This window comes from Pseudochaenichthys georgianus, chromosome 3 (assembly GCF_902827115.2).
Source record: "Pseudochaenichthys georgianus chromosome 3, fPseGeo1.2, whole genome shotgun sequence".
NCBI classification, from domain to species: domain Eukaryota; kingdom Metazoa; phylum Chordata; class Actinopteri; order Perciformes; family Channichthyidae; genus Pseudochaenichthys; species Pseudochaenichthys georgianus.
The window spans coordinates 49,222,056-49,235,299 of NC_047505.1; the positions used below are offsets into that span (position 1 = coordinate 49,222,056).

The window sequence follows — 13,244 nt, forward strand, 5'->3', positions numbered from 1 at the left end:
TTTCAAAAAAACAAAACCAGCCTGACAGCCTGCTTTAAAAACTCACGCACCCATGAGCGCACTTCAAGTGGTTTTCAACAGACACCAGTGCTGTGACACACACACACACACACACACACACACACACACACACACACACACACACACACACACACACACACACACACACACACACACACACACACACACACACACACACACACACACACACACACACACACACACACACACACACACACACACACACACACACACACACACACACACACACACACACACACACACACAATGCCCTGCTCACCTATACTCCTTCATATATTGTCATCTTTACATCACAGTCTCTCTTCCTCTCGTTCCTCCTTTTCCTTAGTGGTCTGGAAGGTTGTGGTGCTTGTTTGGAGCCGTACAGTCTTCAGGTAGGAGGAATACAGCGTCAACGGAAGAGGGTTTTTGATCATATTATCCCTCCGTGTATCACTTCACTCCGAAGCCGTGATCTTCAGTCCTGGCTCTGCAGTGGCCCCGAATCGCTGCCCTGCTGCACACCCGAGCTTTTTCGCATGTCTGACCAACCTCTTTATAACACTGATTAATAACCTCTCAGCACTGGGAGACCCTTCCCATGATGCTCCTCTCCTCCCCTTGTCCTGTGTCCACTACGAAGGCACTGCACAATGCACTGAGGAGGAAGCAGCAGTCTGCTCGCCTGCTTGTGTGTTTTTTTCTTCTTCTGGGGTTGCAGGAGTGCCGAGGTCTCCTGTAAAAGGATGTAAATTCAGGACTGGTAAAAGTGGTGGTAGTGGTGATGGTGTTCATGGTGGTGGTGGTGCTCATGCCGCTGCACCACCTGTGCCGACCCCCCCTCGTACAGCAGCACACTGGGAAGGTCCCTTACCTGCTCCTTCTCCACCATTTGTCTCGGAGCCACAGAGCTCAAAGCCCTGTAGGTTTCCTTGGAGCGCTGCTTGTGTTTGCGGTACGGTGCTGAGGATTGGTGGGGGGGGGTTTGGCTGGGGAGGACCGTGGGAGGGGGGGCGCCTCGGCTTCTCATCACCCTGCTGCTGATCTGCGCGGGGGGCGTCCGGCTGCTGTGTGTTTTAGGAGAGCGGATGGCATGTTTCCCCGAGTCCTGAACTCGCGTACGAGCGGAGGGGTGGAGGCTCTCCGGAGACACGGTGTCCACGGCGGGGTGCAGGCGGCGGTGGGGGGGGTGGGCGTGGCCGTTCTCTGGCTCGTGAGAGCGGGAGCGAGTCTGGTTGGTTGGACGCGCCTGAGGCTCTGCCTTCGCTGGCTCTGTGGTGGTGGTGGTGGTGGGGGCTGTAAGGAAAACGTATTTTATTTAAACTGAGAAAAGCAGAATCATGATTCAAATATTGAAAGACTCATCCACACATGTCCCATGCTCCTCCAACAACATAACATTACATGTCACTTGTTAGACGCTTTTATCCAAAGCGACTTACATACCCAATACTGTGGGCAATCCCAACAGGAGCAAATTGGGGTGAAGTGTCTCAGGGACACAACGACATGCTGACTGCAGTGGGGTTTGAACCTGATCCGAACACCAACGCTCAACCCACTGCACCACACGCCTCCATAACAATAATAAATAATAACAATTAAAAAAAACACAAACTTGAGGTGTCAACGGTAACACTCGCAATTAATCTGGGAACTTTAACGTGTTAAAAGAAAACATGTATAGCACACAGAGGGGGATGCCAGATGCTCTCCGTGACAGCAGCATTGTTGGTGCTTTAGCTAACGGCGCAAAATGGTCGGACTTGATGCCAACAATTCAGATATCATGTTATAATAAAGTTTTTCAGGCATTTCTTTATTACACCACCATACTATGTGTATTCTGTACGTGTTAAACTGTGATAAATCACGATTATTATGGTGATTAAGCCGATGGCATTGATTTAATCTACTGTACTGACAGCACTAATACATCTGATAAAGCAGTGCCATAGACATAAAGGTGCATCAGTGGTCGGTTTCTGGGCAACATGTATTAGAATGTTCTGTATGTGAGGCAAAATGTGGCTTTTTCTTTTTTAAAGGATGTTGCTTTTAAATGTCTTAGTAAAGTTTAATTGCCGTGAGCCCCGCAAAATCCAGTCATTGTGTTGGGGTCGGAAAATCTCGGCGAAGTTATTGCAATTAAAACCAAACCATCACAGAAGAAGGTATTTAAAAAGTTTCTCTTTTTACTGTAACCCTTAAAAATGTTGGATACAGTGAAACGAAATAGTTGTGGGGCGTAGTTTTGGCGATGGAAATCATAAGTCCAAGGCTCCTCCGACAATGTAACCTACAATTTATTTAATATAGAAAAGACAGTGTGCAATAAAGTAATGCAATAAGAAAAACATGTGAAATCGAATAAAGTAAAACAATGTACACTTCAAGGGTGCAGAGGAACAACAATTCTTCCACGGGGCTTCTCAACGCGTGCCCTAAAAACCCTGGAAAACAAGTGAGTGAAAATAACCCATTATGTGCACATGACTGCCCAAAGCATGCCAATAAAGATTTAGTAAAAAGCTCCATGATAGGACTCTGGCAGCTTCTCCTCCTGGGTAGAACCCTGACTCAAAGTGACAGGGAGCAGGTTTCTGTTAGCACTTTCCTACAACATTAAAATAATCACATGTCATCACTGACCCTCAGATCAAGGCTGCTGCTTATTACGCCTAATATTTCCCGTCCCAACAGCCCGTTCTCTACCCTTGAACACTTGATGTATTGTGCCAGCCTGCTCCCAGATGTTTGTACTGGAGAGGAGCGCAGTAGTTCAGTCTAATGGCTTCAAGCAGGTGCCGCAGTAATGAGGGACCTCTGGATGAATCTTCAAAGGCCAACGGTACTCTGTCCCCCCCCTCCTCCTCGGTTTAAACCCCTGGCCCTGGTCCACTCACCGGCTCCAAAGCGGGATGTGTAGTTTTCGATGCCTGCCAGGTCCAAGTAGTGGTTTCTGCGCTCCAGGTTCTCGTCCACACAGTGGCGCTGGCAGCCCGGCTGGGTGTGATGGTCGCTGTGGTGGCGCCTGCGGAGAAAAGCCGCACCTCTCATTAGGAGGCAGTTCTGGCCAGAGAGGCTCAGTATGGTAGTGTCAGGAGAAAGTCAAATACAAGCGCTTCTTATGGTCAGGGCAGCAGCACAGGGATTGTTCGGAGGAGTGAGATTATGAGTGGAAAATCACAGCTTTAAAACTCAAGAGGGAGGATTTGAAGTCTCGACTGGTAACTGCTGCTCAGCACTGTGGACGTACATTTGGGGAGAAGTAATTAAAGAGTAGAGGACTGATACATGTCCTAAAGTGTGAAGCCCTACTTTAGAAAAAACGCTGCTATTTGCCGATTTAAACGAGAGCATCTTCTGCTGTAAAAAGTAAAATACTTAATTGTTTGTTAAAGCTCTTAATGGTCTTGGTCCTAGCTATCTATCACCTTAACCTATGCACTGTCTCGATCCTCAGGTCTTCTAGTACTTGCCTTTTTAATCATTCCTAAGGTGAAAACATTATTACGGCCCAGCTTCCTAGAAGACCTGAGGGCGGCAAAAAGCGTTTATTCTTGGTTGTAATACTATTGGTGTTGTTATTAGGTGTTTCTATTAATATCAAATGAATTTCTTTAACTGTATTTATCTTTATTTTGTGTATTAAAAGTGTTATAGATTTCGATTTGATTAGAATGTTATAATCAAAAAGACTTCTCTTGTCGTATGCACAATAGCTACAGCACAGTTTTGGCCAAGTACCATGCTCCTCCAACAACGAAACATACAATGTACTTAACACATACAAATAAATACAACAGTTAAATCAAATAGAAAAGAAATAAGAAATAAGAAAAATGTCAAATCTAATTAAAATGACATGTATGATTACAGTTCAAAGTCACAGTGGAATATATATATTATATTCTATTACTTTTGTTATTCAAGGCCGGTGTCTCATACATTAAAATAAGTGACATAATGAAAAAGATATTTGAACAAAAACAAATAATAAACATGATATCGTTATTTTCTTCCAAACAATTGAATCTTTGAGGGGGGGGGGGTGTTTACCTTAAGAGAGCTCGAGTCTTCTTGTCTGCACTCTTGGGGTCTTCTATGCACTTGTCATTTTTCTCTCTGGGGTGGGACATGTCTGTGTATGTGTGAAAGACAGGAGGCTATTATCAAAGACAGCTACACAGCGCAGACACACACACACACAACCACACACACACACAACCACACACAAAGACGACAACAGTCACACGCGCCTCAGAAGAAAGCAACCTTTGTTTTGGGGTTTTACTTTGAAGATCTGTAGGAAAGGAAACACAACAATGCTTCCTCTTATAGGGCATGGAATGAGAGAAGAAAATAAAAAACATGCCGACTTCAGAAGATGTTTATTAAGGACGCGAGATCTGATGCGGTTTCAAATTAGCATGAAGGCAAGCGGCGATGGTTTCAAAGCATGCTCCGTTTGAATCTCTTGAGGGATATTTATAGCCGTAACAAAAGGACGCAAACACACAGGAATATATACTTTTGGGAGATATTTTCTACTTGTTTACCGAGTGAGAAAAGTTAAGTTGCTATATTTTCCCGGCAGCTCTGCGAAGGGGGGGAAAAAAAATGGCTGTGGTTATCAAAAGGACTCGGCACATCTCTTAAGGTTTCTTTCAGTGTATTTGAAGGCGCTGAGGGAGGGGGCTTCTCTGAGCTCCGTCACTCCCCCCATCATTAAAAATGAACCCCATTGAGTGGGAGAGAGGGAGCGACGCCGACACAGAGGAACAAAGCTCTGACGGGCCTGAAGACAAGACACATCTCTGGGTGAGCTGACGGCACGCAACACAAGGGGGACCCCAAAACGCCCCTTTCTTCTCCCCCACCACCAGAGAGGGCAAAAGTACACACATCGTTTACTCAGGTAGAAGTACGGATACTCGTGTTTAAACATACTCAAGTAAAAGTAAAGAGGGCTTTGAAGTGTACTTCAGTAAAAAGTACCCATAGCTAGCAGCTGCTTTAAAGAGTACCTGACCTCCCTTTATATTAATAGAACAATAAAGTCATTGTTAGCTAATGAATGTTTCCATGTTGAACAACGGCAACATGACAACGTTTCCATTGGTCGCTCTTCTTTAGAGAAGACCAGGAAGTGATGGATACACGGATCGTGTTCAAATCAATAGGCACGCAATGACTCTACTAAGAAGTAGAAAGTACAGGTATTTGGGTTCAACATGTGAGAAGTAGAAAGTACAGGTATTTGGGTTCAACATGTAAGAAGTAGAAAGTACAGGTATTTGTGTTCAACATGTAAGAAGTAGAAAGTACAGGTATTTGTGTTCAACATGTAAGAAGTAGAAAGTACAGGTATTTGTGTTCAACATGTAAGAAGTAGAAAGTTCAGGTATTTGGGTTCAACATGTGAGAAGTAGAAAGTTCAGGTATTTGTGTTCAACATGTAAGAAGTCAAAGTAAAAAGTCGAAGTGGAGTAAAGTACTGATACCAGAAAAATGTACTTAAGTACACGAACAAAGTATTTGTAATCCACTACTTCCCACCTCCCACGCCTCCGCCCACTGTGTTGATGTGAGCGTTACCTGCCGCTCCCTGAGTACAGCTCCTCCACCGCTGGCTGGAGTCTGGAGCCACGGACAGCTTCACCCGGAGCGTCTTGCTGCTGCTCGGGGAGTGGTTGACGGAGGCGTCCACCACCTCATAGATGGTGTGGAGCAGGCTGGTGATGTCCTGCAGGAGAGGAGAGGAGAGGAGAGGAGAGGAGAGGAGAGGAGAGGAGAGGAGAGGAGAGGAGAGGAGAGGAGAGGAGAGGAGAGGAGAGGAGAGGAGAGGAGAGGTGGAGGTGAGTTCAATCTGGGCTTCTTGATGCATAGCTTCCATTGAGTGAAGGCGTGTTTGATGGGCTACAAAAATGTTGGAATATTACAGAAAAAAAAGGATCTGCAGCGAAACATGATTATGATACAAACACTTTTAGTAACGCAGTATCATCTTCACATATTAACACCACCGTAAATTACATTTTCAGAGATAGAAATCTAACATTTGGCTAAAACTAAAACTGCCACCGATAAGCTAAAGGTGGCAAATGTTCGGCGTAAAGCCTCATCATAGAATGCTTATTATTAGCACATACCATATAATAATCTAAATATGATATTACGATGCTATTCATGCCGTTCGGTGTACTGTGAAAACAAGACGGTTTAATCATAACTTGATCAGAGTCATATGTAGTGTAAATATGTGACGTTGGTGCATATTTAAAAAAGTAAATTGGAGACTATTCTTATCACTTGTTTGAATTCTGGATTTGTGTGCATTAAAACTCTATGATACGTTACGCTAGCGAGGAATTTAAAGAAGTGCCTCCGTCAACAGCGAACGGAGAAACTCACTGATGTCAGAGGTTTTAGGTCGGCTTTCCAAGTTGAAGCGTTCAGACGGGGTTTAAAGAAGAGTTAGACATTCACAAAAAGGAACGTTGTCTTGGTGGAGATGTCAAGCCAGATGCTAATCCTGCTACACACTGCACTTCCCTTATTCCTCGATGTCTCCCAAATGACTGAAATTACACCTGCACATGTCAAATACATGTATATATCAACTCAACCACACTTAAAAGCACATTCACATGCAAAAAAGTGATACCTTGCTCACTTTTTAAACAAGCTAACTTGCAATATTTGGATTAATTTGCACATTTAATACTCTTTTTTTGCACTTATGGATGCTTTCGGGACCAATCTGGATAAATAAAGATATGAAATGAAATGTTGTTCCACCCCATACTGAGATAATGACTCCCTTTTGGGTAATAGCAACTGTGCTGGATGTTTTTCTAGCAAATCAAAACCTAATTGTCCCTTAAAGATGTCGCCAGGCGTGGATGCAAAATGACTCTCACAGTATCCCAAATCTCATTAGTGCTTTACTTTAGAAAGCAACACAGCTTCACCAGAAAAGCTGCTTTGACAGAACTGCTGAATTAAGCTTAGCACACAGAAACCCTAACGGCATGATTTGCACTGAATTCTTAGGGACCGGTTCCACTTACCGGTTTGAAAAATATATACAATAAAAGCTTCCCGTGTCACTTCTGGTTCACTGCTCTTTTTTTATTTGGAGAAGAAAGCTTTTCTTTCCCCTCCAAGCCGCTGCCTCGCGAGCCATGAAGCCACAGGCAGTGCCAAACACACGGCAGCTCCAAAAGCACAGAGGACAGCTCCAGTCTCTTTGCGCAGTTTCAAGTGGAGCTCAAAAGACACGGGCCTTTCTGGATGTTCTCTCAGATCTGCATCAGGCGGAGGCAAGTCACACGGTAACTCTCAGGAGCAGAGACATGTCGCTGGATTCAGTTCTGAGGAGGGAGGTTACGCGAGAGGCACGTCTGTACTCGCTTGCTGTTGGGGGTGTGGGGATGGGAGCATTTGCGATCCACGGGGACGTTATTGATTAATTTCTGAACCCAAACGAGAGGGGTGTTTTCTAGCTTTGAGCTAATAATCCAAAATGTTGTATATTGTTTAATTGTTGGTAATACATTATTATAGTATTGATTCGTTCTTATACTAAAAAAGGAGGGTGTTTTGTAGCTGTGAGCTGCTATTTGAGAAAGTTTGTTGATGCGATAAAATCAACAGCTTTTATGATATTACACGATATGGATATGATAAACTGATGTTTTGAGACGTTTGAATGTTTTGTTTTTGTTTATTTATTGGAGGCAACCAGGGGGGTATACTACGAAGCAGGATGTTCGCTTAGCCGGCTAAATGCAGGGGAAACTCCGGCTTTCCGGTCCTACGAAGCTGGTTCTCTTTTTAGCGGGCTAGATCTCCATGGTAACTTATGCTTAGCGGCTAACCTGGTCGGGAGCAGGTTAGGAGCTCAACTCAGTGAAAGCACCGCCTGCTGACCAATCAGAGCTCAGTGTGCGGAGTTTAAAGCGATCAAGTCATATTACAGGAGAAAGGAAATACAGAAAAGCTGCCGTCGCAGGAAAGACGGCCGGCAGAAATCACCGACTGTGTGAACGTGAACATTAATAGAATATCACCTCCATCTTCAGAGCAATCGGACTATTATAACATTAGCGTTAAGAAAGCTTACTTAAATATCTGCCACAACATAAGTAACCGGATCAGAGTACATTAAGTACAGTCCGCGGCATATCACTTCATAATGTATCATATATCTCCTTATCTGAGTCAGCTGAGCCGTATCTGGCCGTGCAACACTCACAGCGTCACAGACTGGATGCAGAAGTATTATTTTAAGCAACACATTAAGTTGACGAAACACTCGAGACAAATGTAATTGAAGTCAGATCGTGTTTTAGACGGGCAGTGATATCATAGACCTGTTAATGTACGCATTCAAACACGTGTTCTGTTCCCAGCTGTATTCACCTTGCAGGTGCAGCTCTGAGGCTTTGATCCTGATCAAGTGTTTAAGTCATGGATGTTTAAAGTTTAACGTCTTCATTTGTCTAATATTATAGTTCACTTTTCATTCAGGAAGTATGACGCTGCGCTGTCAGTACGCTTCTCCATGTCTGTGATTGGTCGAATGCTCCAAATACCACCCCTTTCATGTGAACGCGCACCTAACTAGATAGGGCACGGCTGGCTTGAGCGATCCACTCGATAACCAGCGTCGTAGGACAGTTTAGCGAGAGCGCGTATGTTTTGGATTAGGCCAACCGGCTAACTCAAACATATCCAGGTTAGGTTGAACCAGCTTCGTAGTACAGGCCCCTGCTCCTAAATTACTCTACTTACATTTTTGGGTGGAATCAACTCCAGATGAACGCTCTAAACATATGATATCAGATTTGAACCATGTGTGCTGGATAATGGTTGCTCGTTCTAATTTTGACTTAAGAGAAGAACAATTTTTTAAAAAAAGTGGGTAAACCAAAAATGTTATCTGTACAAAGTTTCTTATACCATTGTCTGTATACTTATCGGTGTGATCATTTATTCATCAAAGGTTTATATACACGGGTAAATCCAGGTCCTTACCTCTCTGGTGACTTTGCCGTTGTTGTCAAAGTCGTAGAGGGTGAAGGTCCACTCCTGCCGGTTATCCTCCTCCACAGACACCGCACACTCCAACTCCTGAAACAGCACAGACATCAACTATCAGTATCATCCAGCGTGCAAGTGTGTGTGTGTGTGTGTGTGTGTGTGTGTGTGTGTGTGTGTGTGTGTGTGTGTGTGTGTGTGTGTGTGTGTGTGTGTGTGTGTGTGTGTGTGTGTGTGTGTGTGTGTGTGTGTGTGTGTGTGTGTGTGTGTGTGTGTCCCATCGCCCCAGTTTCATCCAGAGGGGAGGTAATAAACGTCCTGTTGGCTGTCGACACTCACTTCAAACTGGATCTGTTTCTGCAGCCCTGCGGGGGATTGGCTGCCCCTCTGCTGCATCTTCTCCTCCACACAGCAGCTGCCTGTCTTCTCCGGGGGTAAAGCCACTGCAGCGACACACACAGACACACACAGACACACACAGACACACACACAAAGATAAAAGTCAGAGCCTGAGGGTGGGAACGTCGGGTGCAGTCGTAACCTGAGGATACAGTATGTCGTCGCCTTCGAGTGTTTCTTGTAAGCTTCTACTTCCCAGTTCGGCAGCCGCAATTAAGATGTGTCACACACTCAAGTGCTGCCGGTTGGAAATGAACCCACAGTCAAACTGCTCAGCTTTTGTCTGACTGCATGTACTTTGAAAACGTATTTTTATCTTAATATCACCCGTATGAATGCAAAGTATTTATTCTCAAAAGGCAGCAAAGGCTCCGTTCTGTTAACATAAGCATCAGGATTATCACAAACTTCAAATATTGAAACTTGCAAATGTCTATATTTGTAGGCTGCTCAAGTGTGCTAAGCTTGTAGGAAGTACTTCAAGTGTTTGTGATTATGATAACACCCAAAAGGTGAACAAAACAATTGTCAAATTTGACACTGATCTAAAAATGTGCCACTTCGTCTCTTTAGACATTTCGAGTTGGCAGAAACTGCACTTAACTTAAGTCTGGACGATATATAGTAGGGGTGGACTATTGGTGCCGTCACGATGATATCTTTGATCGATAATCATCAGTAATATCCATATAACGGCTAAATGCGTGACTTATGCAGCTTGTAAAACCAGGTAATGATGAGAAATGATATCCCGACATGTCCTTATTAAGTACATTTAGCTAATTATACTTAATAACTTGAACAAAGCAGGACTTGTAACAGAGTTTTTACGGTGTGGTATAAGTACTTTTTTAAGTGTAGGATCTGTATACTTCTTTCACCATTATATAGAATACACCAAAATGTGTTCACACTGAGAGGGGGTGTGAAACATGAGCATTGGGATATAAATGGTGGATTGGAAACAGCGTGTGAACATCAAAAGGCTTATGGAAACCTCTGGGAGCTCATCACGTTATGGAATGACATTCAGCGTAAATTACCATCCAGACGCTCGGTAAAGTCAGACGGTCCGGAGGGAGGACTAATCCGTCACATCGACTTACTCTCAGAGACGAGACGACTGACTTCCTATTGCATACAAGTCAGTTCGCTGTTTTACTTTAAAACACAGATTCACCCCGACAGGATTCAAACTGAGAACATCCTGATGAGGTACTAGTACTTTAGTTTTTTCATTTGACTCTACTTTATACATCTATTCCACTACATCTTGGAGGCCAATATTGAACTTTTCATTCCCTTTCTTTTGTATGACAGCTTGAATTACTTTACTACACCGTTTCTTTTGCAAAGGATGGAAGTTGTGCTGCCTAAGATACCTCTCCATACAAAAAGCACATGCATGTGTGTATTCACACAGTACCTTATGTGTATAGGTCCTTTGCATGTGTGTAGTATTTCTGTCTTTACAATTAAGTGTTTCTACTTTTACTCAAGCAAAACGTCTGAGTGATCGTTCCACCACTGGTGAAGAACTGAATACTTAACACTACATTTTATAAGCCAAGGAAACATGTGAAAGGATGCTGCTATTGCACTGATTTCCCGATAAGATACATGATTTGATATCAATTCATTGAAGGATATTCAAGTTACAATACCAATATTGCTTGGACATGAACAGATTATTAGAGGACTACTGCTGTAAGTAAACCTGGTTTATAATCAAATGTAAACATTAAGAATTGAGCCCCAAAGCAGTTACAATAATGTACTTGTGTATATATTCAGTATATGATCAGTTGTGTACTTTCTTCTCTGCAGCGAGGCATTTGCCTTTAGGGCTGGAAGTAAGGGTGGAACATCTATGTTATAAGCCCAGCCCTACCCATGTGTGCCACTGATGAGAAAGCATCACCGCTGGATTTCACAGCCCTGTATTTGTATACAATCAGAGAGCTACTCTATAGAGTCTATATACTACACTGTGTCGTGGGGGGTTAATTCAACAGTATGTTAATGCCTCAGGTGTATTTTTGGATTGCACTTTATTTAGGGTCAGGGTATATACAGGAATCCTGAAGCCAAATGTAATACCTTTTAAGACCTTTTAAGACCTCATCGCAACTTCGAGTTCTAACCGGTTACATTAAATAGACTAACTCTATTAACTAACAGAGTGCAGACAGACTACTGAAGCCTCCTCTCCACATGAACTTCAACCTCTCTGTGAAGGTCAGGTTTAATGCAGTATGCTGCTTTGTTGCTTCTGTACTCCGTGCTCTTTCATTCCAGTAGAACTCCTCAGAAACCATTAGAAACCAGTATTTGACCAATAAACAAAACAATTGACAAAACTTTGAACGATGAAATATATTAAACTTTGGTGAGCTTTAGCGGGGGTAATGCCATATAGGAGCTCCCACACAAATATCCAGGGGTAAATTGGGCTGGGGCTGTCCGGGGCTAAGCCCGGCACATAGGACAATGTCGTCATCACCCTCACACATTTGTCACATGTTTACAAAAAAACGATATATATGTTTAGACTTTTCTCGTTCTTAATATAGACTATATTTAGGGTCGATATGTGTTGACCTTACTTTAAAATAGCAGATCTCTGTGACCGGATATAGTTTGGCTTAGACCCCGGCCCCACGAGGACGCATACAGTAAAACGCAAATGCAAAAAGTAGTACGTATGCCAGGCCTGTAAGTGGCGCTGCTGCCGCCACAAAATACACCAAAAGCAACGAAGAAGACCCCGGAGCATGGTTGTCATGGTCGCCCTTCTGGTTATTCTCCGCGGTGGACGGCGTGTTCTCCTGCTGTATATCTCTCAGGTAGTCCACCAGCAGATAACCCCCCCCCCCCCCCCACAGAGCGGAGCAAGGCAACGAAAACTTCAAATAAGAATTTTATGGCACGCTATGCATGGGGCCACCTTGAGAGGGGTTTCCCGACATGTTGTTTCAGTAAATTAAAGGGTGTTTCATGTTGTCGTTGCTGTGGACCTTCTTAATACCTTGGAAAATGCCGTTTAATATGTTTTAATACTTTTTAATAGCCTTAATTTTCGCTAAATGGATTTATCAACTTTTAATACTTTTTAAGACCCCGCGGACACCCTGAGGGTAGTCTACCCTGGTGGACAGAAATAACACAACGTCTGCGTCGATGTTTTTAGTTTCAGCGCGGAAGTCGGCCCAGACCTAACGCCACCGGATATCCTCCTCTGCTTAGAAATCCAGCGTTTGTTTGACACGTGAAACCGCGGATACACACGACATGTAAGTGAGATTTAGGAGGGGAACACGGCGGCTCCTTTGCAAGCTTCTATCAGTTACAGTGACCCAGACACCTCCCTGCTTCAACCCTATATTTATGTTTATTTCAGAAGCGTGTTACAGACTTTACGCAAACTGTATGATCCACCTCTGGGGATTTAGCTTAGCATTAGCATCACCGCCACTTCTCTTCCTCACCCAATCAGTCAATCTGCAGATGCACTTGGTCATTATATCCATTATATCCATATTATTATAGTTGGAGTAACTTACATTTTTATTTATTTATATTTGTCCACATTAGCTACTTTTACGTTTCGTACTTTAAGTACATTTAGCTAAATATACTTCATAACTTTGACAATGCAGGACTTTCACTTGTCAGACAGTATTGTTACAGTGTGGTATTAGTACTTTTACTTGAGTACAAATCTGTTGGACACAAATCAGATTTTTTTTATCAAAATGCCCAATTTGGTCCAAAGA

The 13,244-nt window shown here is 43.4% G+C and overlaps 1 protein-coding gene across 2 annotated transcripts in view; it reads right to left on the minus strand.

Annotated features, from left to right (window-relative positions):
• Positions 1–236: 236 nt before the first annotated feature.
• Positions 237–13,244, minus strand: part of nkd1 (NKD inhibitor of WNT signaling pathway 1) — a 50,135-nt gene continuing 37,127 nt past the window's right edge. For both annotated transcript variants that reach the window (XM_034110477.2, XM_034110468.2), the window contains 6 exons: positions 9,409–9,512; positions 9,067–9,162; positions 5,623–5,770; positions 4,084–4,165; positions 2,928–3,055; positions 237–1,317 (listed from right to left, as the gene is read on the minus strand). In XM_034110477.2, coding sequence (XP_033966368.1) covers positions 776–1,317; positions 2,928–3,055; positions 4,084–4,165; positions 5,623–5,770; positions 9,067–9,162; positions 9,409–9,512 — 1,100 coding nt within the window. In that variant the 3' untranslated portion in view covers positions 237–775. The remainder of the gene's footprint in view (positions 1,318–2,927; positions 3,056–4,083; positions 4,166–5,622; positions 5,771–9,066; positions 9,163–9,408; positions 9,513–13,244) is intronic.